The sequence below is a fragment of the Glossina fuscipes genome, unplaced genomic scaffold (assembly GCF_014805625.2).
Source record: "Glossina fuscipes isolate IAEA_lab_2018 unplaced genomic scaffold, Yale_Gfus_2 121, whole genome shotgun sequence".
NCBI lineage: Eukaryota > Metazoa > Arthropoda > Insecta > Diptera > Glossinidae > Glossina > Glossina fuscipes.
This window is the reverse complement of record NW_023998464.1, coordinates 9,237,341-9,264,547: the sequence shown is the minus strand read 5'-3', so window position 1 is coordinate 9,264,547 and position 27,207 is coordinate 9,237,341. Positions and strand designations below refer to the sequence as shown.

The 27,207-nt window shown below is 32.1% G+C and overlaps 2 protein-coding genes across 3 annotated transcripts; one reads left to right on the top strand and one right to left on the bottom strand.

Annotated features, from left to right (window-relative positions):
- LOC119640586 (acetyl-CoA carboxylase-like) lies at positions 1-26,689 on the top strand. The gene is made up of 4 exons (XM_038038736.1): positions 1-242; positions 8,668-8,804; positions 25,489-25,856; positions 25,923-26,689. The coding sequence occupies exons 3-4, from the start codon at positions 25,758-25,760 to the stop codon at positions 26,262-26,264; spliced, it is 441 nt and encodes a 146-aa protein (XP_037894664.1). The 5' UTR covers positions 1-242; positions 8,668-8,804; positions 25,489-25,757; the 3' UTR covers positions 26,265-26,689.
- Positions 14,503-15,830, bottom strand: LOC119640585 (methionine aminopeptidase 1D, mitochondrial). 2 transcript variants are annotated; one of them, XM_038038735.1, is made up of 4 exons: positions 15,688-15,830; positions 15,407-15,626; positions 14,930-15,344; positions 14,503-14,822 (listed from the first exon to the last, which is right to left on the bottom strand). In XM_038038735.1, exons 1-4 carry the CDS (start codon positions 15,750-15,752, stop codon positions 14,626-14,628), a joined length of 897 nt encoding a protein of 298 aa, XP_037894663.1. In that variant the 5' UTR covers positions 15,753-15,830; the 3' UTR covers positions 14,503-14,625. The 2 variants fall into 2 exon arrangements, with proteins under 2 accessions (XP_037894663.1, XP_037894661.1); XM_038038733.1 differs by having other exon boundaries at positions 14,891-15,344; positions 15,688-15,828.
- Positions 26,690-27,207: the final 518 nt, after the last annotated feature.

Below are 27,207 nucleotides of genomic sequence, written 5' to 3'. Positions count from 1 at the left end.
GCATACACGCAATTTTTATACAAATACTTGAACAATATTAAAAATTGACTAAAAATCTTTTAAAAGTGCATAAAACTTACTCGGAATCTTTTAAATTGTCATAAAATTGACTAAAAATCTTTTAAAGATGCATAAAACTTACTCGGAATCTTTTAAAAAACTGAAATAAAACTGAAATAAAACCGAAATAAAATTGTGAACATATACATATCTGAAAATAAGAGTTTTACAATTTTACTGCGGTAAGTGCATTTATTATAATTAAATTCTGAACTATAACGCTTTGTAACTCACGAAATCTCTTAAAAGAGCTTTGTAACTCACGAAATCTGTTAAACATATTCATCGCAAAATACAAATTGCCGTCGGCATTTATAACAAATCAGAATCCTGAGGCAAATCGCAACAACAAATTTATTTCTTATACTTTTAAGCAATATTAATAAAGCAATTTCTATAAAAGTTTCACCATACTAGTAAAACGGAAGCTTATTAATCGTAGCTTTTAATTTTAAGAGATGTTACCTTAATATTGCTACCGATTCAGATAAGTGAATAATAAATGAAAATCAGATAAATGAATAATAAATGAAAATGAAATGAGATGTGTTGCTAAATAGAATACTGGTGAGAATTTCACGTTACTCTTTACCTTAGGTATATACATAAAAAATGTACAAACACTTGCTCCCATTAACAACATGCTGCATAACAAATAATTTACCAAATTTCCATTGCAACTAGCAAATTCTAGCTACACTACCATAGAATATGTATATATTTTGTGGTACTGTCGATAAATACTCATTTCAAAAGAAACTAAATTATAAAAATGACACATTATTATTATAAGGACATTACAAATAAAGCAAAATGTATATATAAAGTCTGTTGAATAATATATAAATACATTAATATTATAATAAAAAAGATATATCCTTTATATTCTTTAACAATTTTCTTTAAAATATGTCCTAATCTTAATATAAACACAGTAAGCCCTCTGAATATGGCATTCTCATGAAACATCTGCGCTGAAATTGTCCACTGCAATGCTATCCTGTGTCGAAGAACATATGTCACTGCTATGGAAATTTGAGTAAGATAATGATGCGAAACATTCATTCAATTTGATGAACGCGCGGTTCCTAGATCATATCTTTGATGTGATTAGACGACCAAGAAAATATTCAAAAAGTATTATATAATACCCCAGCAGAGATAAATGCAATAATCGAAAGTGTTCTTGAAACGATTTTTAGTTTTAGTTGCAATCTGTAGATTGAACAAAAGACTACACAACTGGCAAACGGACAGATAGGAACAGATTCTGAATAATAAAAGGTGGGTCTACTTCAAGTCTTTCTAGGTGTTGTATATCTTTCTTACACTTGCAAAAAGAATTCGTTCCTCGGGACAACCACTACGCTACTCCAAACAAGGGTTTCTATGCAAACATTATACAACAAAAAGAAAGCTAAAGTTACTTGGAATTAGCCGGTATTAACCCGAGTATCTCTATATGTGTTCTGTACATGTTTTATAGGACTAATAGGTTTTTTATTCTTACTTTTTAAACTTTTATTCAATGATTTTTATATTTATGTAAACATCGTTATCCGGAGAATGATAATTTGTGGCTTCGGAAGCTACTTCAGATGAACTTGCACTTTCTTTCAAAAAAATTTCTCGGCATTTGAATAATTGTAATCTTCGTAATGAATATTAATTATTGGAGATGCGGCCTGATATTTGGGCCCCGAAGTACCGACAGCCAGGAATTTTCTTTTAACTACAGACGGTTTCGCTTTAAATTATCTTTCACACAAAAGGTTTCAAAATTGTTTTCTCTTCTTTTTGCTTTTGAAAATTCAATTTTTTTATAATCATTATTATTATTTTTTTATAAAGAATACGGCGAACACTTTACCAACACTTTACTTCTTTGCAGAGTTTGCAATCCTTTTCCCTTTCATGAAGTATGAAGAATTTCTAAAAAGTATGCGTACGTACTAGTTGGATATTTATTATTTCTCGCTGCACGCCCTTTCATGGGCTTAACAGAGTATTACGAATTAGTATACAGAACGTGATTTTTCAAAAGGTTTGATTTCTTTGTCAAAAAAACTGGATATAGACTGATATGAGAAGTCTCCAACCTCCTTAAACTGGCACTAGCTATCAATCTCAGTTTGAGAAGCAATGCTCGTCCCAACAACTATGCATTAGAATGCCCTACCTTGTCGAAGTATTCATCAGACATTGACCCTTCTCACTACTGCTTCCATTCGATGAATTTTTTAGTCTTTTCGAACAACGATGTTGATGTTGATTAAGAACATACACTGTAGACGTTATGAAATTTTTTATAAGTCTGCGAAGCTTCATCGTATATAGCTAATTTTTCAATATTTTATTTATATCGGTGTTGCCCGATATATTGACATGAACACCACCTACTGGGAACAAACGTCGGAGACCTTGTATATCACCCTTTATAAGCCTTTGTTTTGACCGCTTGTGGATTCTCATATCAAAGTAAAAAAAAAAAAGTCAAACTCGTCATAAAGGATTTTCCTTTATACAGGGAGGCTATTGAAAAACAAAATTTTATTTTTTCAGCTTTCAAGAACGCTTGGTAATTATACATCAACCAAATCGTTATTAGAATAATTTTGTCGAGACCAACACCAACGATATGTTAATAACGAAACATGTAAAGAAACCAACATTTTTACCCGATAGTATGGAACAATAATTGTCTGATGAACAAGACTGGAATTAATCAATAATTAAAAGAATGCCTTCTAATCTTGATGACGTAGATTTAATAAAATTGGTTGAAAGCTATCCTGCACTCTATGCGAAATATCAGGGGTTTGCTGGTAGAATCGTTAAGAAGTACAGCGGAAATTTTAATATGGGATGATCAACATAACAGTTCGGTTTTCGAGTAAGCAGCGCTCTTTATAATTATGTATTAATTATTTTCCTTTTTCCAGCTTTTCCTTTGAGAAAAATACGTTATCATATTTTTGCATACAATGCGTCAAAAAAAGTGGAGGTTCCAGTTTTGTATGTGTTCAATTATTACAAATTTTGAATATTCTCTTCGAAAATATACATAATAAAACTTCATTATGCTAACTTAGTGAAAAATTATAATAATTATTGATAGCTTCTTATTTTATTCTTAGATTATTTGTTAAGTAACAATCACGTAAACTCAATAATCGTGCATAAATTCGACTTTTCTTTTTTTTTTCTTTCCCGTTGATGGAAAAAAGACAACTGCATTCCCTTATTCGGTAATAAATTAAACATTTAAACAATGATTAGAATTTATTGGAATTTTTTGTTTTCATAAAAATGGTTAATAAATCGTTTTCGTGAAAAAGGTGCAGATCTATATGACATAAATGCAGATGCCTGACAGTTAATTAAATCTTTGGGTGTGAAATTTGGAAATTCTTCATTGTTAGGCGAAAAGAAAGGAAAAGAAAAAATTTGACGGCACTGTTTACTTTTACATTTACCTCTTCATGCTGGAGAGGTAAACACTATGGGCCGTGTTAATTGGAGGCTTTTCCATACCTACTGAATTATTTATATCTATTTTTTATTAAAATTATGCAGAAACTTAAACGTATGATAGACTACATCTAGTTGTAGGAAGTTGCATTTGGGTGGGTTTAGTTTTTGTTGTTCGATACAATGTTTTGTGTTGTTATTTTATGACTTTGTTCTTGTTTTCTAAATTATTTTTATTTGTTTGTTTATGTATTTAATCTTGATATTTTTGTTTTTGCTATTCTTCATTTATATAGTTATGTGCCCTTATTTAATATTCAAATATATTTGTCTATCTTTCCAATATTTCTCATTTTAATATTATTTGCTAACATTCTTGATTAATATTTCTCATATATTGTTCACATATTCTTTAATATATATATACACTGTATCTTCATTTTAATATTCTTCATATTCTTTCTTTATTCTTTAACAATCTTGACATATTTAATATTCCTCGTGTTCTTTTTATGTACTCTTATTTATTTTCTTACTTTTATGTATTCTTGGGAGCTAATTAGACCAAATTTTCCGAGAACGTACCCCAATCGTCTGGATATTCATTTGCCCTTTTAAACTTCTTTGAAATTGAGTGTAAACTCTTGTATTATATAGAGGAATGTGACTATTAGCATTAGTAAACACTGATCGGCAGAGAATTTCTCTTGGGTTAATTTCCGGTCTGTACGCTGCATCTTGTGCAGCAGTGACTTTACCTTGATGAAATACGTATTATAAGAAGAGGATCATAGCGATTGCATTTTAGTTGGGTGGGATCGTTATTTATTGGTGTTGTATGAGTGCGTCTAATATTGGTAATTGTATATTATTATTATTTTTAATTAAAATAACTTCTATAACTATAATAATAATTATGAATGTACGTGTAAGTTTGGGTGGGTCCAGCTTTTTTTTGCCTGATTAGCACGTGATCGTTGACATGTAAATGGTTGTTATTCGCTCTTTCGTTACATCTTGGTAATCGACAGTTTCGACCTAGTCGTCGAAAAATAGTGGATGGGCGTGTTCGCAGTCGAAGGGTGTGAAAAACCATATTCCTTTTTCTGCTTCACATGTTGGAGTGTTTTCTTCGGGAGGGATCATTGTCTGGGCGCTTTTGTAGGAGGCTCGTCGTCGCTAGTCAATATTTTGATCGTGCGTGGAAAAATTTTTGGAAATATAGCAGGTTACCGCAGAATCGATCACAGGATTGTGTTGGGCAGGATCGCCATGTACTAAAATTTAAAAGTTGTTGTGTAGAAATATTTTATTATGGAAAGATTGCCTATGAATCTTTCCCAAGCGTGACCAAGCGTTGTTGGTGTAATGTTGTGTTCTTTTGGAGTTGTAGAATATTTCCATATGCTGTTCGGCTTCAGTCCGCCAAGTCAATCTGCTTCTTTTGGTGCCAATATAAAATCGGCTAGAAGCAGTCCTTATCTAAAAAATTTTAGGTGGAAGGAACGCCTTTGACGAATGGACGTATGTTGTATGCGCCGTTTTGGATAAACTTGCGGTTTCAACAGAAATCGTATCACTGGAGCAAAATTTGCATAATACTATACTAAATTTTTTTTTTTTTAAATATGGTCGAGCAACGATAACAACAAACTACACACATGTAGTAGCACACTTTTTTGTTAACATTACTAAAAGTTTATTGATAAAGCAATTTTTGCTCTTTAGGCAGTTCTGATAAATGATTCGCATAAGAGAGTACGAAATTCATATAACGTCGAGAATTCCGCTGTAAAATTTTCATGTTTTTCATGTTTATTATGGAGAATATTCTATTAAGTGAACCTATTAATGGTGATGATCAAGGGGTTATACTTAGGTATAGATTGCATTAGTTCGGATGCATCGAAGCCGACAAATTTAATGCATCTCGTCTTCAACTGTTTGAAGTGTATACTGGATTATAAAAATTCCAGATCCAATAAAAGATCTGTATCTGGATATATTTAAAATATATACGTAAGAAATTTTATGCAAATATTTAAACATATCAGCAAAATATATTTATTGACGGTCTCTTTTAAGATTTGGTATAGTTATTCTGCTCATCAAAAAATATTTATAATAATTTTTTTAGTACTGTAGTTGCGTTCGGTTTCAGTTTAAATTATTTAGGTCCGTCTTTTGATAAAAAAAATTGATTTGACGTCATTTCGAGTATTGATTTCAGTACTCCCGTCGATCTGTAGACATGTCAACGTTCAATCTCGTAATTATCGACATATTTTGATGAAATTTGACGGAATGGAATGATAAACGTTATTAAATCTACTTTGGACTGCAGAGTTTTTACGACCGTTTAAAAAAAAAATCGGCGCAAAAAGTCTATTTGACATTTCGCCCTAAAAATGTGCGAAAAATAATATGTAGACAAATCAAAAAGCTTGAAATAATACACCATTTTTTGTGTACAATAAAGAAATTTTATTTAATCAGAGAATTAAGCTGCAGATGTTTCTAGTAAAAAATTTCATGCAAACGTGTCAAATATAAACAAACACAAAATTTTTGGTAATTTTCAGACACATTAATTAAATGTTTACATCATTTTTGAAAAGATAAAACCAAATGCAAAAATATAAAATATATTATTATTATTATTATTATTTTAATTTTAGACTAATGAAATGAATTCTTAGACTAAAAAAAAGACATTGAGCACTAGCAGGACAGGCTATCGGCTCTATAAAATATATAAAACACCTTTTCTTTAGTATTGCAAGTTTGAATGATCAGACAAGACGTTAATGGTCTTTTGCTTTCCAATTGTTAATAGAGAAATTCCTTAATTTTCACTTTCCACTCTCTTGTAGGTAATATTTCGTCAAAAACAACTATTCTTTTTAATTTATTCTTATATTATATATCCTGTCTCATTACTCACCGATAATAGCGTATCCTTGTTAAGTATAACTAGCAATAGATGTGGTGGTAATATCGGTGGTCCCGATACCTTTTGCCATGGCTTAATCTGCGGCATATCTTGAGAATATTCTTTCTCGGCATAATTCGATGCTTGTTCACTGTCTTTGGTGGATGTGATTTCATTTTTTTTCTAATAAACAGACAATCCAGTTTGTTTTGAAGTAAATTCTTCGCGTGCTGGGCATGCACAGAGTGAAGACATGTGCAAGTGCAGATATCGTAGCTAATTACGTAAAACCACTCAGCACGATATTTTCGACTACGCCAAAACTAGGAAAATTATTAAACCTAAAGCTGACGGACGACTACAACGATTTCATTGCCTAAACTTCATTAGCGCTTATATCGGCAACTACATCACAAAGGACTTAGATTGACTTACTGTAGCTAAAATTTTGTTGGTTTTTAACTTGTGCATTTGGTGAAAGGTATTTTTTTTAAATTAAAAATTCATTTTTTCAAATTATAATAAAGCGTTCTATTAAGCGATCTTTTTTAAGCGTTGGTCGTATGAATTTAGCGAACGAATTTAACGTTTACCGCACTCGATAGGCCTGCATTAGAGAATTATAAAGGTACTATTCGGGGATCAAGAGTAACCAGGTACGTCTATTAGCTTTCATACGCTGCCATGATTATTATATGACGTAAAATTAAAAATAATAGCGTGCCTTGAAGCTTTAAGCCAATAAATGATAATACATGGCAGAATTGAGAACATTTGATCTGAACTTTTTCAAGATTTTTCTTACGAGAAGAATTTCCATGGACAAACCAACTAGTTTGTTGCATTTTGTCCGAGACTAACCCCAAAGTGGATAAAGATTTCTAGTCCATGTTGTGCATAGCCAACAATTAATGTTTTGACAAATAATTAGGGTGGCGGGAAAAGCCATCTAAGCTATGATTACATCTTAAAGATGAACCCACAGTGCGCAATAAGAACTATAACTTTGAATAATAATAGCCAGTGAAGGCATAAATACAAAATATAAACATCACGCTATCGTATAACACCAAGAACGGTTGATTACCTAAAGCATCATCATCCACCACATCCAGGTTGCAAAATCTTAATGAAAAAGAAATTTCCTTAAGTCTTCCGCTCGTTTGCAACCTTGTAAATAAAACGTAGTCATTATTTAACTTTCGCGCGCGATTGGTGAGTGTTACGAAATGTTTGTAAAGCTGTCGAAAAACTTTTGTGGAGTATTATTGAGAATCGATTCGGTCGTTTCCTTTGTTTTAGCTGTGCCTGTAGAGAAAACACCGGAACATCTAAACCATTTTTAAGACCATAATTACTTTTTTTAAAAGAGTGGTAAGTCGGTTAGTCTGATTATATTTAAAAAAGCCGTGAAATGTTAGGAGAGGCGCAATTCGTACCATTTATTTACAAGTTTGCGAACAACATATGGTGGAGCGAAAAATGAAATAACTTAAATTCATTAAACAGCTCTGTGCTGAACTTATTCGTAGGAAAAATTGGATAATTCAAATCATATTTTGATGTGAAAAAAAGAATTCTCAAGAAAACTATTTCTAAGTTACGAAATTCAATATCGACAATCGTAGTGAAATAAGAAAATTGCATAAAATAAAAAAAAAACCAAATGGGAGAAAGATAAAAAGTTGATTTAAAAAAAATTCAGTGAAAAATAAAAAAATCCAATAAGAGTGAAATATAAGTGAAATAATATATATTGAGGATAAGTGCGTTTATTACGTTTGTTTAAAATATAAAAATTTCTCAGCTTCGTTCGTGCGAATCTTTCATTTTCGGTTCATTTGGAATATTCACCAGATGATTAGAAATGAATAAATTATACACAGCGAATCTCCATCTATATGAAGCGATGAGCAAGTAATTGCACTTAATTTTTTTCTCTTGTATTTAAATATATTTGATTTATAGTTTATATGAGAAGTAGAAGGGACCTCAAAATTCTTGACAAACTCTGCAGACAATTAACTTTAATTGACTAATGCGTAGTCTAAGCCAGTTATTTGACATGTATAGCTTTTCAATAATTTGTGTTTTGCATATATGGTTGTTGCCACGGGCATAGCTCCTTCTCTTACTTTTACAGAAATATATTTGAAAAAATTGTAATAAAATCTTTAATAAAATTTTTGATAAAATATTTACAGTCATAAGGATTTGCCATAGGGAAACTAAAAATGCAATAAACAAGGAAGAACCATTGAAATATCTCATATTGTGGCGCCAGCTAATCAAGCACTTACACAATCACGAAGTTTTGAACGGGCTTCAACCTTTTACTTCGGTAAGTTCATTTATTTTCTTCTAGCTAAAGAAATATATTTTGGTATAGAAAAAATTGATCACGCCTACCAAATATTATCGTATATTATCGTTTTTCTCGGTTATTCAACTGCAAATTCCTTTCACCATTTCTTAACATTTAAAATTTTTTAATACTGGAATTTGTTTATGTCTTTCCATTGGAGCAATTCATAAGCTTAGTTTTTAACCGAAAACCTCAAGTGGCGGAACAGCAAAAGAAAATGACTCGATTCAATGGAAAATATTACAATTTTAAAACACTTCTGAGTAGGACTTACGAGCAATTCATAAACTTAGTTTTCACCCGATCAGGCGGTTATAAGCTATCAAAATGTTCAGGTGCCAAATCCTACACTTTACACGCATACTCGAAAACTCAAAAAGGTGTTTAATAACTTTTCACTCAGTGTCTCGAAACTACATCCTTTTGTCATATTTTAGCTAAATTTTGCCTAATTCTTGTAAAATTTGTATTTGTTTTTTTTTCGTAATAAACATTAATAAAAATAAAAAACAAAAAAAAATGTTTTTATAATAAATTAAGCACCGCAGCCGAAAATTTATTTATTTATATAGAAAGTTTTTTTTTTTTTTTTAATTGAATTTTCATTTAATTATTTAATTTTTATTCGAATTCTCTTAACGAACATTTCGACTCGGTTGTTTTACTGATACTCCACAATCATATTTTTGGTAAATCCCATTTTTACTTTTACATACATTAAAATTCAAATTATTTGATATTTCTATATTATATTTGCTTTCGGTGATTAAAATTTTGTATCTTAGTAGTGCACAAAACTGTTAAGATTTTCTTTTTATTTTTTTATGTTCTAATGGCATTTACTTTGCCAAGTTGTTACGTTTGGGTCTATTTATTCTTTTTAATGAATTCTTTTTTTTTGTTCTATAATATTTGAGGAATATTTGATGTTGCTTTTAATTTTTATTACAATATACACAATGAAAATTGATTTCTTAAATTACTGAGACGAACAAATTATCCGCCGGCTTCTCACTTCAAAATCATTTGCTAAAAAAACAAGGCTATCCTTTTCCAATAGCTTTCCATGTTATTCCGTATTGATCAAAAACAAAATTCCTTTTTTTTTCCTATTTACCTCGACATCAAAAACATTTTTTTTTTCATTTATTTTTTCTTTTTTTTTTTCGATCCGCCTGAGTCGCCGAAGGCGAGGAATCTCGACTAGCAAGTCAATGTTCGTGGGTTCTCGTGAACAAAATTTAGAAAATAAATTTTTCACACTGAATGTTATCTGCGCGCTGGGAGGATGCACCTAAAGGAGACTTTCATGATGCTGAAAAATTCAAGCAGCTCAAAGAAAACCGAAAATTTTCAAAATTTTTCTAATCTTTGACATATATTAACAGGGCCCTGAAAACTGAAAGGCACATATCGTCTATTCTTAGTAAAGGTTTATCTTTATTTACCTTATAAGTTATGTACAAGACTTTTCACTATAAGATAAATATAATTTTTATTTCAATTTAGGGCTCACTTTGAATTGTCCACTTGGAATCAATTAACTTCAAAGAACTTTAAAGCTTCGTTCAGAATTTGTGTTTTCTTTTTGGAAATTGATCTCGGGCTTAATGACACGTAATTAACTCATAATAATAAGTTCACGAAATGTGTAGCAAAAAACTTATTTTTAACAGGAAAAATCTATTCCATCTCATATTTAATCTTGGAAACTGTCAGACAAAAGAGTTCAATTTCCATTATGTTTTCGGATTACGCTTAGTATATTTGGAATACTTACGTTTGAAGGCCACTGGTCATTACAAGCAATGTCTGGCATGTTTATAGCAAATATTGCATATTATGTCTACGTATGACGAGGATCCATGTTTCGTATTTGCCAAATCTTAGCAATGTTCGCGCGCACAGAGTTGCTAAACTTACTGTTTCTAAGAACTTAGTAATTTATTTTTTTTTATGGCTTTATACGGTGTTAAAACCTAATTAACTATAAACGTGTTCCAATTTATTAAAATATATTGAACGTTTTGTGGTGATATTCATATTGGTTTTTACAGTCAGGACTTGATTCTTTCGTCAAAAAGTCTGTTTCTTGTTTTTCGCGTGTTATTGCTGCCAAACTTTAGAGATGCCTAAAAGTTTAAGTATTAACATCATATTCTAACGGAAGACAAAAAACAGAGATGTTAAAATATGCAATGGAGTCCAAGAAAAGCGACCATTAAAACCAAAAAGATTAACGTTTTTTAGTTCCTCAAATATTGAGTTCTACATTGTGATTCTTTCCACAATTAAGTTCTACATTGTGATTCTTTCCACATATTAAGTTCTACATTGTGGTTGTACCATTTTAATGGTAACTAACATATTTTCTATTTTTGAACATTTTCAGGGATTTTAATAATTCCTTCATTATATTGATTAATTCCATTCCGATATAATATATAATATGATTTGTAATACAATTTTATTATCATTACACATAAAGAATTTAAAACTATTCTAGGACCAATGAGACCAAATGGATTAACATTCATTTTTGCTTCCTAATTTTTTATAATTCTATTCAAGAATTTTATAGCATATATAGTTATATATAGAGTTGCCTTCAATAAATGGCAACGCTTCGTCATGAAGAAAAAGAAGAATAAAATTATTGACGTCTTCATAGTTTTCTGTTGAAAGTCTAAAGTTACCCATCAAAATGCATGCAATGTTAAAAATGTGAAAATGTATATCTTAAAAACAATTTTTTTTAATTACCTTTAATAGACGACAAGCAAAAAATAATGCGAATACTATTGCAAAGTATATGTTATACAAAAAAGATAAACGATATTATATTAATCAATATTTAAAACATTAAATTCGTTTGTTTCTTTTCCTCTGAATATCACTTGCTTTCAATTGTCAATGCGACCATGGAGAGCTAACAAAAAACATGAAAGTTTATTATGATGCGAACATTAGGGATCAAACCCACCGTCTCTTTATTTAAACCAAAAATAAAGGTATTGGAGTCTGCACAAAAGAGCCACAAGTTGAGAAAACAATTGCGTTATCTCTAGAAGATGCATACTCAGCTCGTTTAGTTCCACAGACCATATAATTGAAAGTTGCAAGAAGAATTGGTAAAGAATTAGGTAAACTGTAAATTCATAATTAATTACCTTAGTTTTATATAAATGCGTAAAATAGAAAACAAATGAATTCACATTGCATTATTGCATCGGGTGGTTTGAAACGATAAGAATAATTAGGTTTTCAATGTGAAGTAGCACACTAGATAGATAGCATATGCTTGGCATTAATAACCTTCTTCACATATTCCCCAACCATAGATTTAGCTATGATATTGTTCACGGATGTCGCGCGAAAAGCGTTAGTATTGGTTCTGAAGACTTGGTTACTAAGGATGTTGGTACTACTATCGATCATATCCAATTTTGCTAAAAACAAGCACCTGCATGGCCTTTACATAAAACGGCATTTATTATTATGTTCTTACAACCTTCTGCAAAAACAATTTATTGTAGAGAAGAAACGATCGCCACACCAAAAAAAAACCAAGTGTTTTTAAATAAATCTCCATCAAAAACAACGTAATTCTTAGCGGTCTTACTCGTAAATACAATTTGATTCTCTTTTTCATCTCTCAGCTTTCCCAAACTTTCAAGCGTAATAAATTTTGTTTAAATTATTATTGATAATCTGTTCATTTGCGTTTTGCGGTCATCGCATCAACAATAGGCATTGTATTTCTTATTCAGTTCTTTAATGTCCTTTTCCATATCCAAGTGAATGTTGTTCAGACGTTGATTCAAAACGTCAAAGGTGAGCAATTTTAAAAATTTAAATTCGATGTAGGCGTTGCACTGCGCTTTGATTTTTCGGTAAAATCCGGTAACTGTTTTTTTCCCCTTGAGAAGGTTTAAAAAGGAAGTACCATGCGTGTGTAGAATGGAGCACAGAGTTGCTTTCAATAAATTCCAACGCTTCGATTCTGTAGCGTGAGTGAGAATAAAGTAAATAAAGTATTAGAGTGTGTGAGAAACCAAGCTCGCACTTCTGTTAAAGAATCAGAAATCTGGACATTGGGCTGAATTGCTTTAAATCGAGCCTCACCAAACCCACATGCGCAAAATGAATCAAAAAGTTCAAAATGCAATTAAAAACATGTTGATGACGTTTAATGTATTCCAAAAATCATATTTTAATTTTGCTCTAATTTTCAGAGAATTTTATTTTATTCAAACTTTAAGGAATCGTCTTCAAAAATCATAAATTATCAAAATTGAAAATATCAAGCAAATATCTGGTACTCAAAGCAAGGATGGTCTTAGTCGGATCTTCAATCGTTTTCAAAATCCATTCAATATAGTTCGGAATTTTGGTGTACACTTTTACGCTGATAAAACGAGAGAATGCCAGCCAACGTATAATAAGAGCGTATACTAAAAGAAATGAAGCATTAGATAGAGTGGGGCACAATCTGTGTATGCATTTTTCCTTATGAACCGTATCCATAATATATGGAAAGAATTATCATTTTATTTTTGAAAATGGGGTAAAATCGAATGCCACGCCTATAAAAATTGTATAAAACTATTGAGGAGACGTACAAGGGGAGATGAATGCATATTTTTTATACATTTATATAAAAAAGATTATATATTATATTTCAAGCACTTGTATGAATATATGGAAAGAATTATCATTTTATTTTTGAAAATAGGGTAAAATTGAATACCACGCCTATAAAAATTGTATAAAACTATGAGGAGACGTACAAGGGGAGATGAATGCATATTTTTTATACATTTATATAAAAAAGATTATATATTATATTTCAAGCACTTTTATGAATATATGGAAAGAATTATCATTTTATTTTTCAAAATAGGGTAAAATCGAATGCCACCACTCATGCTAATCACAACACCGTATTTTCTACATGTTTGCTGATATGCTACGGGCATCGGCATTTTAATGGAATCCAAGTGTTGGCTGCACTTGTCATAGCACTTTTGGTTTAGAAAGAATAGTGGTACAGTTTCTCCATTGCAGCTTTCATACCCCTCTGGATCTATATCCTATGTCCTTTTGTGTTTTAAGTTTTGCAATAATAAATGTATAACATTACAGAATAATGGGCACGACACGTACACAAAAGGCCTTTAATAAGAAACTTTTTCATATTAAAACTTCGAAAAGAAATGCATTTTTTGTTTCAGCAACATCGGCTAAGAGAGTATTTGATGAATAATTTGGCAATTTTTTTATCATATGATGTCATATATAATCGACTCAGTTTTGAAAGGTAGCTATTTCTCATTACATGGAGTAGTAATTATGGATCTGATAAATTATTTCATTTCATTTTCTCCCGTTGCAGCATCATTCAGAACTTTTATTGCATCCACATGCCACGATTGCCATTTTTTCGTTGTCATGCAACATAATAAAGTGTTCACATATATAGCGTGCGTTTAAAGTGCTTTGGGAAACTAAATTAATTTTTAATTTCAGGAATGACACTACTGATATGACGTCCTTTAAAGGGAAATTAGTCTCGTGTCCTAAACTAAGAGCAGCTGAATTATCTCTATGAAGTCCGATTGAAATTATAACTTATTTATAAAAATAATCTACATAAAAATAGTTTATGTAAACATTTATGTTTAGATACTGAACCTGTTTTTTGAGATTTTTTATATTTATGCGAGAAACAAATAATCGCGCTCCTTTAGTATATAAATATTGAAAATAGAACTTTCAGTTTATTTGAAGTGATTATCTAATCAGGTTTTGTTAGCACTTCTGCCCCAGTTTCAGTGATAAGAATAGTATGCTCAAATTGTGCTGTTCTTGCGCCGTCCAACGTTGTTGCTGTCCAGCCGTCCTTTTGAATTTCCACCTCAGGACCTCCGAAAGTCAAAATTGGTTCAATTGTGAACGTCATACCATGCTGCATGGCACCGGGAAAATTGTTTTCTCAAATAAAAAAAAAAAAAAAACTATTAATACATCATATGGTTGCAATTTCTAATGCTACTTCTTACTAAAATGTAAAATTTCTGGCGGCCCATGGAAATAAGTACCTATTCCGTGTCCTATAAATGCGGGAATGACATTTAACCCTTTTTCATTGCAAAATTTGTTAATGTAGTTGCCTATAGCATTAAATTCTACATTAGGCCGGCATAAGCTTATGCATTCATTCAAGCACTCTTCGGTGCTTTTCACCAAATAACAACCCTCTTCATCAACATTACCCACTAAAAAAGTTTTCGAACAATCTCCGTGATAGCCACCATAATAGACACTAATATCAACATTAACAATGTCGCCATCCACTAGACACCGATCATCAGGAATGCCATGACAAGCGACGTCGTTTACCGACGTACAAATAGATTTCGGAAAGCCAGCGTAACGTAGAGGTGACGGATAGGCATTCGACGATATTATAAGTTCATGTAAAAATGCATCGACCTCATCAGTTTTTACTCCAGCCTAAGGGAAGCAGTACATAATATTGTAATCAATTTCTGTATAAAAACCACAATTATATATACCTTTATAATGCCTTCACAAGCTTTTAAAGTATTCGCTGTCAACTTGCAACTGACACGCATTTGATGAATTTGTTCATCAGTTTTTATTTCTGGTTCTCCAGAGGAGGTATCTCCCGGTGGCATGAAATAATAATAATAATCTGGTTTTTCAATGTGAAGTGGCACACTACGTTCTGGCGACACATTGCCCAATACAACCTTATTAAAACGACCAAAATTTCTTCATTATTATGAAATTACATTACAAGAAATTTATAAAAATGCAAAAATAGTGGACCAACTCTTTTTTTTTGGAAAGTCGCTGAATAATGCGGCCGACAGATAAATTTAAAAACAATTTCTTCATTTTTTTAACATTTTAATCTTAATTCGAAACGAAAACAAAAAGCTGCGAACAACAATGTTGTTGAAACCTTAATTAACAAGCTCGTAACTTAGGGTAATGTTATAAAATTTACATTGCGTCACATATTACGTAGTACTATGTAGTACTACTTACTACACATGCTTTGTTGACATCGACAATTATTGAAAAAAGTATCTGCGCAACTAAAATACAAAAAATATTTTGTAGCTATCAATTATATTATTTTGCTCTTTGCCGTTTTAAATGTCAAATAAAATTTAAGGCTTCGCCAAACTAAACTACACCGTTGTACATAGAACATACTTTTTTAAGCTCACTTTTTGCGCTATATTGGCTGATGAGAGCAAATATAATGCTGTTCCACTAAGAATTGAGCGTTTTCCCTGGCAAATTCTAGTCTTAGCTTCCTATTACATTCTTGTACCAGCGGTTTATGGCGAGAATAGTAAAGTTTGGGTTTAGGAGTCAGAAAAGTGGTGCTTATGGATCACATTGCAAACAAGGAGCGTTATTTAACAATAATGAAGAAAAATTTGAAAGAAGTGTGGACGAACTTTGTATTTTATCGAAAACCACGATAACGATTTCAAGCATAAGTCCCGTTTAATTCAAGAATGGCTCTTACATAACCCAAAGTGCTCACCATCTTACCCAATCACCAGTTATAAACCCCATAACAATTATGTGGAATGAATCACGAAAACATTCAACCTCTTGCGCCAAAGATCTGAAAAATAGGCTAAAAGAAGGTTGGAGTAAGATCCCTTTTTCCTACAGAAGAAAAATTAGACGTTTAAAAAAAACGTTTAAATGACGTTATTAAAATATATAAAAGGGATACCGCGGGAAATATTGATTTTTTTATAATATGTTTTTTGAGTTCTTGAAGTTATTTTAATTTCTTGTCCACTGCAATAATGTTTTGCTTTTTTTTATATTATAATATGTATTCCGTAGTAGTACAATACAGTAAAATAAACTTTCATATTTGGTGCTAGTTTTTTTGGTCTTGGTTTTTTTGGTCTTGGTTTTTTTGGTGCAAGTTTTTTTGGTGTAAGTTTTTTTGGTGTAAGTTTTTTTGGTGTAAGTTTTTTTAGTGTTAGTTCTTTTGGTGTTAATTTTTTGGTGTTAGTTTGTTTTTTTTTTTTTTTTCATAACTTATGCTTTAGAAGAAGTTTGGTTTTATCTCATGAATGCAATTTTTAACGCGGATAAAAACAAAAATTTTGATCTAACAAAAAATCCGCGTTATACAATATTAAATCATTTCTCTCTTTCAATTCGAATTCAACTACCAGGCTTTCCCTACAGCTGTTCTTCCTTTCGATTCCAACTACCACGCATTATTTCTATATATTCTACAAGTGCTTCCCTCTTTAATTTGAGATTTTCAAATGAGAAACATGCGTATGTGACTGTTGCGATGTGTTTTTTTTAAAGATATATGGTTATATGTAGAAAATTATTGGAAACAAACTTGAACTTTTATTTTTTATTTTATTATTATTATTATTATTATTATAATTTTAGACTAATGAAATTAATTCTTAGACTAAAAAAAAGACATTGAGCGCTAGCAGGACAGGCTATCGGCTCTAATATAAATAAATGTACATTAGATAATGAGCTTAGTAGTATTAATAAAGTAATATATTGAATTTATATTCGGTTCTGAAGCTGATTTTAGGGTGTTCAAAGGGTTAGTCGCTCCAAATGCAATACTTCTAGCCAAGGAAAACTTAAGGCAGTCGCAGAGAATGTGCTTTATAGTTTATTTTTTATTTTATATATATTTTTTTTACTAAACATGTTTTTTTTTAATTGTGCCAAATAGACACGTTTATTTGTGTAGCGTCTCGGCAGGAGGGGCGCTCGTCGGCGTGGTTGCTTGGGCGATGTTTCGGCTGCGGTACCGCTGTTCAGTCACTTTATAAATTTGCCGCTGACGCTCCTTCTTGATTTCATCTTTTAAAGAAAAATTTTAAATTCTGATTAATTTTTAATAAAAAAAAAGAAAAATACGCCTAACAAAATACTTTCACATACCGAAACCCCACTACACACGTATATATATATATATATATGTATGTATGTATGTATGTATATGTGTATGCTTTCATATATCTAAAGTATATAAAACAACCGAAAATATTTTACAAAGAAAATTTTTAACAATTAATTAACAAGTAGTATTGAACAATCAACAAATTCATATAGTTTCGTATAAGTGTTGATATATTTATTTACAGATATTTTAAATATATAAATATAAAAGTTAAATGTTAAACATACACGAAACTATCTCAACAAAATTCCACTCATTACAAACAACGAATAATAAAAGTTTTCATTGCATATAGTAATCTCAATGAATTATCAGTGTATCCTTCTACTTTTGTGTTTATAGCTTAAATGTACTTAGCTTTAACTATATCACACATACAAATGAGCTTAAAGTGAAAAGATATTTATATAGCTTAGTGTTTTATATTATAAATTATTTATTATGTATTATATTTATTTCAGTCAGTAGCTACAAAATGTAATATTCATTTTTTTCTCAACTTTTTTTTTCTGTTTATAATATAATCATATAACCTTTAGCTTCAGCTTATTACATTAATGTAAATTGTGATCTTATAATTATAGAGCCACTTTAAATATGTTTACACTTTATAGTTGTTTAAAATATTTACACACATGTACACAGGGAGGGAATATTCAATGCAAATACAATAAAGAAACGTGACTTTAAAACAATATAGTATTGTTAACCTCTTCATCCTTTTTAATGCTATTATAAATTTTATAATTTAATATTAACGTAATTAGTAAACAAATTTAGGTACCTATAACGAATAAGAAAAATAATATATTTTTGCTAGAAATTCAATTCATATTGCTATTCACATTGCGCTACTATATGAATCTGGTACCAGCAGCGACAAATTGAAATGTATAACACCACCGTCGGCATATTACTTTCTAGAGAACCGCGTAAGGATTTTAGTTCACATTATTATCAAACGTTCGACTTTAAATTAAAATTTCGTTCGAATACGGAGAATAAATTGTAGCGTTCTTGCTGAGAAAACGATTGCGAAGGTGGGATATAGAGCGAAAGCACTGTAAATTTTATGTTTAACATTATTTGTATGGCTACGGCTTGTATGTTTGAGCTAAAATTTATGCGTTTGTGAGGTATATTTGATTTTATAAAAACACAAACTCCTTGTTTGGAATATGAATTTTGATCAGCATTCGTGAAGTATTCAGTATATGATTTGGGTGGAGTAGGATTAAAAGAGCATCTACAATGGGTTTCTTGAAGCGATAAAAAGGTTGGATTAAAACCACTTATGAGTGTACGGAGTTCATCAAAATTGTTAATAAGTCCCTTACTGTTCCATTGTAGAATTTTAAAAACCTTATTTAATTGTAATGACATGGAAGCAGAGTGGAAGGAGGGTTAGGTTGCCATGTCAGCGTCTCCGTCGAGAAGGTCGCTATAGGAATTTTTCGTGAGTGATTTATTATTACTAGCGGAATAATCTGTACTTAAGTGGTTTGGTACATTTGAAGGGCAACGAGTGGGCGCACGTGAATAATTTGAAATTGAAGGTTGATTAATGGATGAAAGAATGGGTTCATTACCATTTGTAGATTGTTGAGTAAAGTTGGGAGCGGGAGATTCTGGAGAGTTTAGTATATTGGATTTTAGCATATATGTTGCTGTTTCAATTTTTTCAATATTTGGTGTTGTTTTGGTTTTTTCAATATTATCTTTGGCGGGTGATGTAACTGGTTTCGCAATATAATTTTTGGTTAAGGGGGGAACAGGTTTTTCTTTGGAGGGAGTTGGACTTAAAGGCTTACTAGGCTTGTTTTGCGAGGCAACAGCAGCGTAGGTATTACTTTTGCCAATTCCTTGGGCTCTATATTCCACCTTCGCAATCGTTTTCTCAGCAAGAGCTCTACAATTTATTCTCCGTTCTTTCCCCCGCATTAATTATATGCGGCGACTTTAACAGCTGGAATACCATCTGGGGCTCAACAGTGAACAACACTCGTGGCACTGTTTTAGAAAAGGCCTTCATTCAAAGCAATCTCTGCATTTTAAATGACGGAAAACCAACGCACTTTTCAACTCATCACACTTTTCCACATATTGATTTAACATGTTGCTCTCCCTCACTTCTTCCTTTGGTTTCCTGGTCTATTTCTGATGATCTACATAATAGTGATCACTTTCCAATCATAATCGATCTTAAACTTTCAACGTCCACTGTTACTCCAGTAAAACAAGCCAAATTCCGCGTAGATAAAGGGGATTGGATCAACTACTCCAAACAGGTGGAGTCAATTTTGAATTCAAAGCCATTTAACGGGAACTGCAACCATGGTGCTGCTATTATGTCTAAAGCGATTCGCACGGCTGCGCATGTTTCTATTCCTCAATCCAACACCTCTTTTAAACGAGCTAGGGTTCCTTGGTGTAACAACACGCTTTCGTTTCTGAGGAAAAATAAAATGGATCGACGGCACCGCTTTAAAGGATGTCCTGATCAGGATCATTTGTTATTATACAAAAAGGCCAATGCTCTATTCAGGAAGGAACTACGAAAATCAAAGGCACTTAGTTTTGAACTTTTTTCGAGAGGAATTCACAGAAATACATCAATGAAAGTTGTCTGGAACAAAATCAGCAAACTTAATGGAACTTCAAATCTGAACGAAATCTTTGCCATCTGCACTCCCAATGGAACTTTAACTGATGCAGATGAGATTTCTAATTACTTTGGAAAATTGTGGTGCGAATACTCCTCTGACAGCAACATCTCCAGCGCTTTCATCGAAAATAAAAGGACTCCAATATCTCTTTCAAATAATATTGATAGATGTGCCATGTTCCTGGAAAATTGCATATCCACCTTAGAACTTACCAGTTGTCTCTCCAATTTGAAGGGGAGGACACCTGGTCTAGACCGCATCTCATACCAAATGATCAGCGCCATGTCTAAGTCTAGTGAAAAGAAATTACTGGACCTATATAATACGGTATTTTTGACTGGCCATATACCCTACATGTGGAAACTGGCCACAGTTGTTCCAATTCCAAAGTCAAAAAATGCCTCCATCGCATCGGACTATCGCCCAACCTCTCTTTTATCTTGCCTCTCAAAGGTATTGGAAAAGATTATGGCATCTAGATTATCTTGGTTTCTTGAGTTCAAGAACTTGATTACAAAGCAACAAGTTGGTTTCAAGCGGGATAGCGGGTGCATAGACGCTTTTTTACATATTGATTTTTTCACGAGCAAAGCAATTTCCGAACGGAATCATGTAACAATTCTCTCTATTGATTTCGAAAAAGCATTTGACAGAGTTGGTCTTCATGTTATTTTAAGACTCTTGAAATCATGGAATGTTGGACCCAAATATATTAAATCATTCATGTCGCATCGGCGGTTCAAAGTTAGAATCAACAATCATCTCTCTGATTCTTTTCCGTTAATGAATGGCATTCGGCAAGGATCTCCTCTCTCTGTCACGCTTTTCTAGATCGTCTTCAACGAAATTAGCAAAATTCTTTGCCGTGTACCAAGAGCGGAACATTGTCTCTACGCGGACGATGTATACATTTTTACAAAAGAAAAAGACAACACGAAAACAATTAACATCCTCGAATCTATTGCACGAGAGATCTCCAAGAGAAGGGCAAACTCGTCAGGGGCTAAAATTTCTATACAAAAATCAAAAAAAATGCTCCCAACTTTAGAAAATAGACTGTATGAGTTAAAAGCTAAAATAGTCCTCAAGCTTCTTAATTCAAACAAATCCATTCTCGGTGATGACGTAAGAAAGATTATTATTGCAAAGAAAATTCCAAATTCACCATCTGCAATTGACCATTGTTTGTGCGTCGCAAAGGAATTGAGCATTCCCTTAAAAATTTCCCGCTCTTTTGGTGTTAAACCTCTAAGGATTTTGAAAGACTGCTCTTTTGACATCTCACTGTCTATGCACAAGAAAGAAGATACTCCAAATTACGTCTTCAGGAATCTAATAGCTGAAAAAACCTGGTAGTGGTTGGAATCTTTTTTACACAGACGGCTCAAAATCTTCTGGTCTGCCTCCTGCTTGTGCGGTGGTAGACGCTGCAGGACGGGTTCTTGTCAACCACATATTTCTCGAAAGTACTTCCACTTTCACAACCGAAGCCAGAGCTATCCTTCACGCTGCGAACTTTGCCCATAAAAACAAACTCAAAACCGTCATTGTTACCGACAGTTTGTCTGTAGTACAAGCTATTCGGAAACCATCGACTTCGAGATGGAGCACCATCAACAAATTAAGGAATACAATTACTACACCCGACGAAAAATTAAAATGTTATGGGTACCAAGTCACATCGGTTTACTGGGAAATGAGCAGGCTGATCGAGCGGCAAAGTATGCTGCTTCTGCTCCTCTAATTATGGATGATGTCATGGAAAAGTTGGATCTTCAAAGATACATTGGAAGAAAAGTTAAAGAGAAAATTGCCGAAGGAAATTTACAATACCATCATCAACACTACTCTTCCATTAACCCTCAATTAACTCCACCTTTATATCCAACAAATGTTGAGAAAACCAAGATCCAAACATTTTCGAGAATTCGCCTTGGTCATACAATTGCAACTCACCAATGGATCCTGAAGAAGTCTTCTTCCCCAATCTGCTGTTGTGGACAAACTCTTACTATAAAGCACATTCTCTGCGACTGCCTCAACTTTGCCTTGGCTAGAAGTATTGCAGTTGGAACGACCCTTTGAACATTCTACAATCAGCTTCAGAACAGAATATCAATTCAATATATTACTTTATTAATACTACTAAGCTCATTATCTAATGTACATTTATTTAAATTAGAGCCGATAGCCTGTGTTGCTAGTGCTCAATGTATTTTTTTAGTCTAAGAATTTATTTCATTAGTCGAAAATTAAAATAATAATAATAATAAATAAACCTATTATTTTTTTTAATCTATTATTTGTAAAAGTAATTAACAAAAATTTGTCCAATTATACTAACATTTTTCACATACACATTTGCTGATAATTTCATCAGCACTTCATTAATATTTGAAATAGTTTTATAAAAAAACATCAATTGCCGGAACACGAAAAAAAATTTGAAAAATTAAACAAAGGAAATTTTAAAAATTTGGCTAAATTAAGAAGGATATTTCATTTCACAAGCAGCAAACATTTTTTTCTTTAGGTTTAGGCTAAGCACCCCACAATTCTTCGCCTACAGTTTATTTACTATTTTTCATCTACTTTTTCTTCCCATATATATATACTGAAAAACACTAATAGTTTTTAAGTCTACAGAGTCTATGAAGTGTATATGAATTTAGCTAATTATACCTTACCCCAATTATTTTAAAGAGCATGCTAAATTCGTGCGTTCGACGTCTGACTTTCCGTTGGCTTTTCAATTCAACGTACAGGTTTCAATTTTCGATATACCTCGACTTAATGTGATCAGAGCATTTTTACGAACAAACCACATATTTAAAGAAAAAAGATGATGCATGAAAAAAATTAGCATATTTAATATTTCTCGACGAAAATCTCTGTCGTTTCGTGTGTTCAAAATCCTCTCTGCTCTTCCGGTGACAGGAGCCATGAATTCACCTGGAATTGCTCTCAAACTAACTAAAGGATTAATTGTAAGCGTGAACATTCTTGTCCTTCCTATAAAAAAATAACTAAAACCAAACAACATGTTGAAGATCGTTTGAAGCCTCAAATATGCACCTTCTCTCGAAATTCCTATGCTCATGCTTTTCATTCTCTCTAGAAAGTTTGCTTGAGTTGTCTCCTCCGACTTCTCAACTAGCAAGCAAACGACGAAACACTGAGTCTCAACTACAAACGAAAAATGATAACTCCTGAAATCACCATACCTTCCAATATAAAATCTTTAATTCCGGAAACAATGACAGCCATCACAGATAATACTCCTTCCGATCACGAAATGATCGCTAATTCTAACATTTCCTCTAACTAAACTCAAATCTCTGATCGTATTCAAAAATTACATAATATCAAGCCGTCCTCTAAATCATATTCTACCATTAACTCCACCACACGCTTATCTCGCAACCTCCCCATGAGTATTTTAAACCTATCGAAGTTTGTAGCTGCACCATTAAAACTTCCTTTGGCGAACTCCTGATCATTACTTTTATATTCCACCTAATTGTAATGTTTTTGATTCTGCAATTAATAGAATATTTTCTTTCAGAACTGGCGTATCTGCATTAATATGTGGTGATTTTAATAGTCACAATGTGTCTTTGTGCTCACGTTGTGTTTTTTTTTTTAAACGCGACGAATCATCGGGAAACAATAGCGAAAACCTGCTGACAATAGCAATTTGACATAAAAAATTAACTGTAACAAATTCAGGTAGCATAGCTGTATTTTTATAAAAATTCTTATGATAAATAAGCTCGTACATAGAGATGAAGTCGAGTTTCAATTTTTTAATACAAAAAAAAATAAAAATAAAAAAAAATAAAAGGAAATCAGAAAATTAAATATCCCAAATAAGGACCACGTTGTTTCATATTTTGACCACGTTTAAATCAAAGAGTTCTGAAGAAAAATATGCCTGCTCTTGAAAAAAGGGTACGATATTTGGTGTCTTATAACGAATTTGAATGAATAGCCAAAGTGATGTAGAGTGTAATGATATGAAACTTGACCGTAAAGACGTGAATTTCGAAGACAGTAAAGACAAAAAATAGGGCCGAAATGACGTTCAAAAAATATATACCTCTAACTTGATACCCTCAGATCATGTATTCTTGATTCGCAGAAATTTCTTCATATATATTTGTTCGCTTTTATTGAAATCGTAGGGGTCGACAATTGTAAGATAAAAACTTTAAACTATGTAAATGTAATTTTCGATCAAATCTTCAGGTAAAAAGGCATATCTGTTGGCAAATTCATTGGCCCAGAAAATATCGGCAAAACGTTGGCAGTTTCAATCTGTGTTTTTAAAAACATGCGCATTTCACTCAATTTTAAGTGTAAGCAGTCCTAATAAGTTTTTTCTTGTAAAATAATGGACATTGGAATCTACAACACTATCGAAAAAGGGAAATGTTTATTTTCTTTACATATTTCAAATGATTGCAAAATGCATCTTTTTCAAGTCGAAATTCTTCGTTGCTAATATTACCCGAATATGGGAAATAATTGAAGAAAAATTCCACACAAGAGGGCAAAAATTAAAGAACCAATATATTTACTAAAGAATCTTATAATGTTTAGAATATTCAATAAAATGTACAAGAATTAAGTATTATTATTATTATTATTATTTTAATTTTAGACTAATGAATTGAATTCTTAGACTAAAAAAAGAGACATTGAGCACTAGCAACACAGGCTATCGGCTCTAAGAATTAAGTAATAATAATAATAGCGAACATAGAATAAAAGTTTTCAAGTTATTGGGGATGTAGGTCTCACAGTCACTCAATCACCTATATTAAAACCAAAAAAGAAGAAAATATTAAACTTTTAAGGTGAAACAATACTCAATTAAAATAGAAATATATTATATGAACATTGACTACAAATTGGTTTTAAAATAAATGATGATATTTTACTAACTATATAATGTATTTTTCAACTCTATTGGATTTTTCAGGCCCAGTATGTCAAGGGGCGCCGGCCTCGGTCAAGATCGTTTGCTCGACCGTGATTTTCATATAGCTACACCTGAAGAATTTGTTAAGAAATTTGGTGGTATACGAGTTATAAATCGTATCCTAATAGCCAATAATGGCATTGCAGCAGTCAAGTGTTACGTTCAATACGCCGTTGGTCATACGAAATGTTCAAAAATGAGAGGGCTATACGTTTTTTGTAGTCATCGTAACGCCGGAAGATTTGAAGGCCAACGCTGAGTATATAAAAATGGCCGATCATTACGTCCCTGTGCCTGGAGGATCTAATAATAATAACTATGCAAATGTTGAGCCGATTGTTGACATAGCTATGCGTACACAAGTTCAGGTTAACTAAAACATTATTATGCCAAATTGAACATTTCGCCACAGTTTTTCATTTTATTATTTTCAGGCTGTTTGGGCTGGCTGGGGTCACGCTTCAGAAAATCCGAAATTGCCTGAATTATTGCATAAACAAAATTTAGTTTTTTTAGGCCCACCAGAGCATGCCATGTGGGCCTTGGGCGATAAAGTAGCCTCTTCAATTGTAGCACAAACAGCTGACATTCCTACTTTGCCTTGGTCTGGATCCGCGTTAAAAGCTTACTACAGTGGCAAAAAAATTAAAATATCCAGTGATTTGTTTGCACGCGGTTTAAGTAATGCCGAACAAGGCCTGGCTATCAATTTATTCGGTCGCGATTGTTCATGCAAACATGCACCTTGCGACCATATGCCAACTTTTTCTTTATAACCCATTCCGAAAATTATTTTTGGAGCGCGATAATATCGAGTTACATCGTAAAGTGTCATCATAAAAAATAAAATTCCTCACTTAAAACAAAAAAAATCAAGCAAGAAGAAAGCGAGGTTAAGAAAGTGCGCTCGGAAAGTAAAGATTCATTTAAATCAGTGTTTTCGGCATTTTTATTAATTGTCCCCTTAGCAATTATTTTAATTAACTTTGCGCAATTGGGTTTGTGAGGTTTGTAACAGAAATTTGTGCTACATTTCTCTCACTTCTTTGCTCTCACACTTCTCGCACACTTCAACACTAAAGTCTTTTGTTGACTCGCTGAATATTCAAGAAGACGAAGAAAGAAAATAAATTTTGTCACTGACAAACATTTAAGTTTCTGCTAATATAATAAAAATAAAACATTCACATTTCATTCACACTTGTTACAACACGTCATCTATGCAAACGGCAGCTGGATAATTTTTGTTTTACCGGTGTTAATGGAAAAAAAAGAAAAAAAGATTTAAGAAAGTAACCAAATTTTTTAAAAATTAAGGGGTGAGAAGGAGGAACGGAAGAAAAAGGAAAAAATTGAAAAGAAATCTATATAGCATATATTTTGAACGGATGTTAATTTTAAAAGTGCAATTGTTGGATAAGAATAATGTCTTTATGGGCTGTGAAAGTCGGGGTGTTGTGCTGTCAGAACGCTTATGACAGAATGGACATTGAAGTTCTTAGTCGGTTGAGCAGGAAGCACTTCCAATTTTCCTAATAAATTATAATATTATTATTGTAGTTTTTGCAAGAAAACTTTAATATAAATAAAACCGCCAAAATAAAAAATCTTTCACAAAAGAAAAACTCTCAAACATTCCATAAAACCGTCTTCTCACTATTGCAATGAGCTAATACAAATCAAACTTTCAAAATACGTCGATTCATGATGGCATTAATT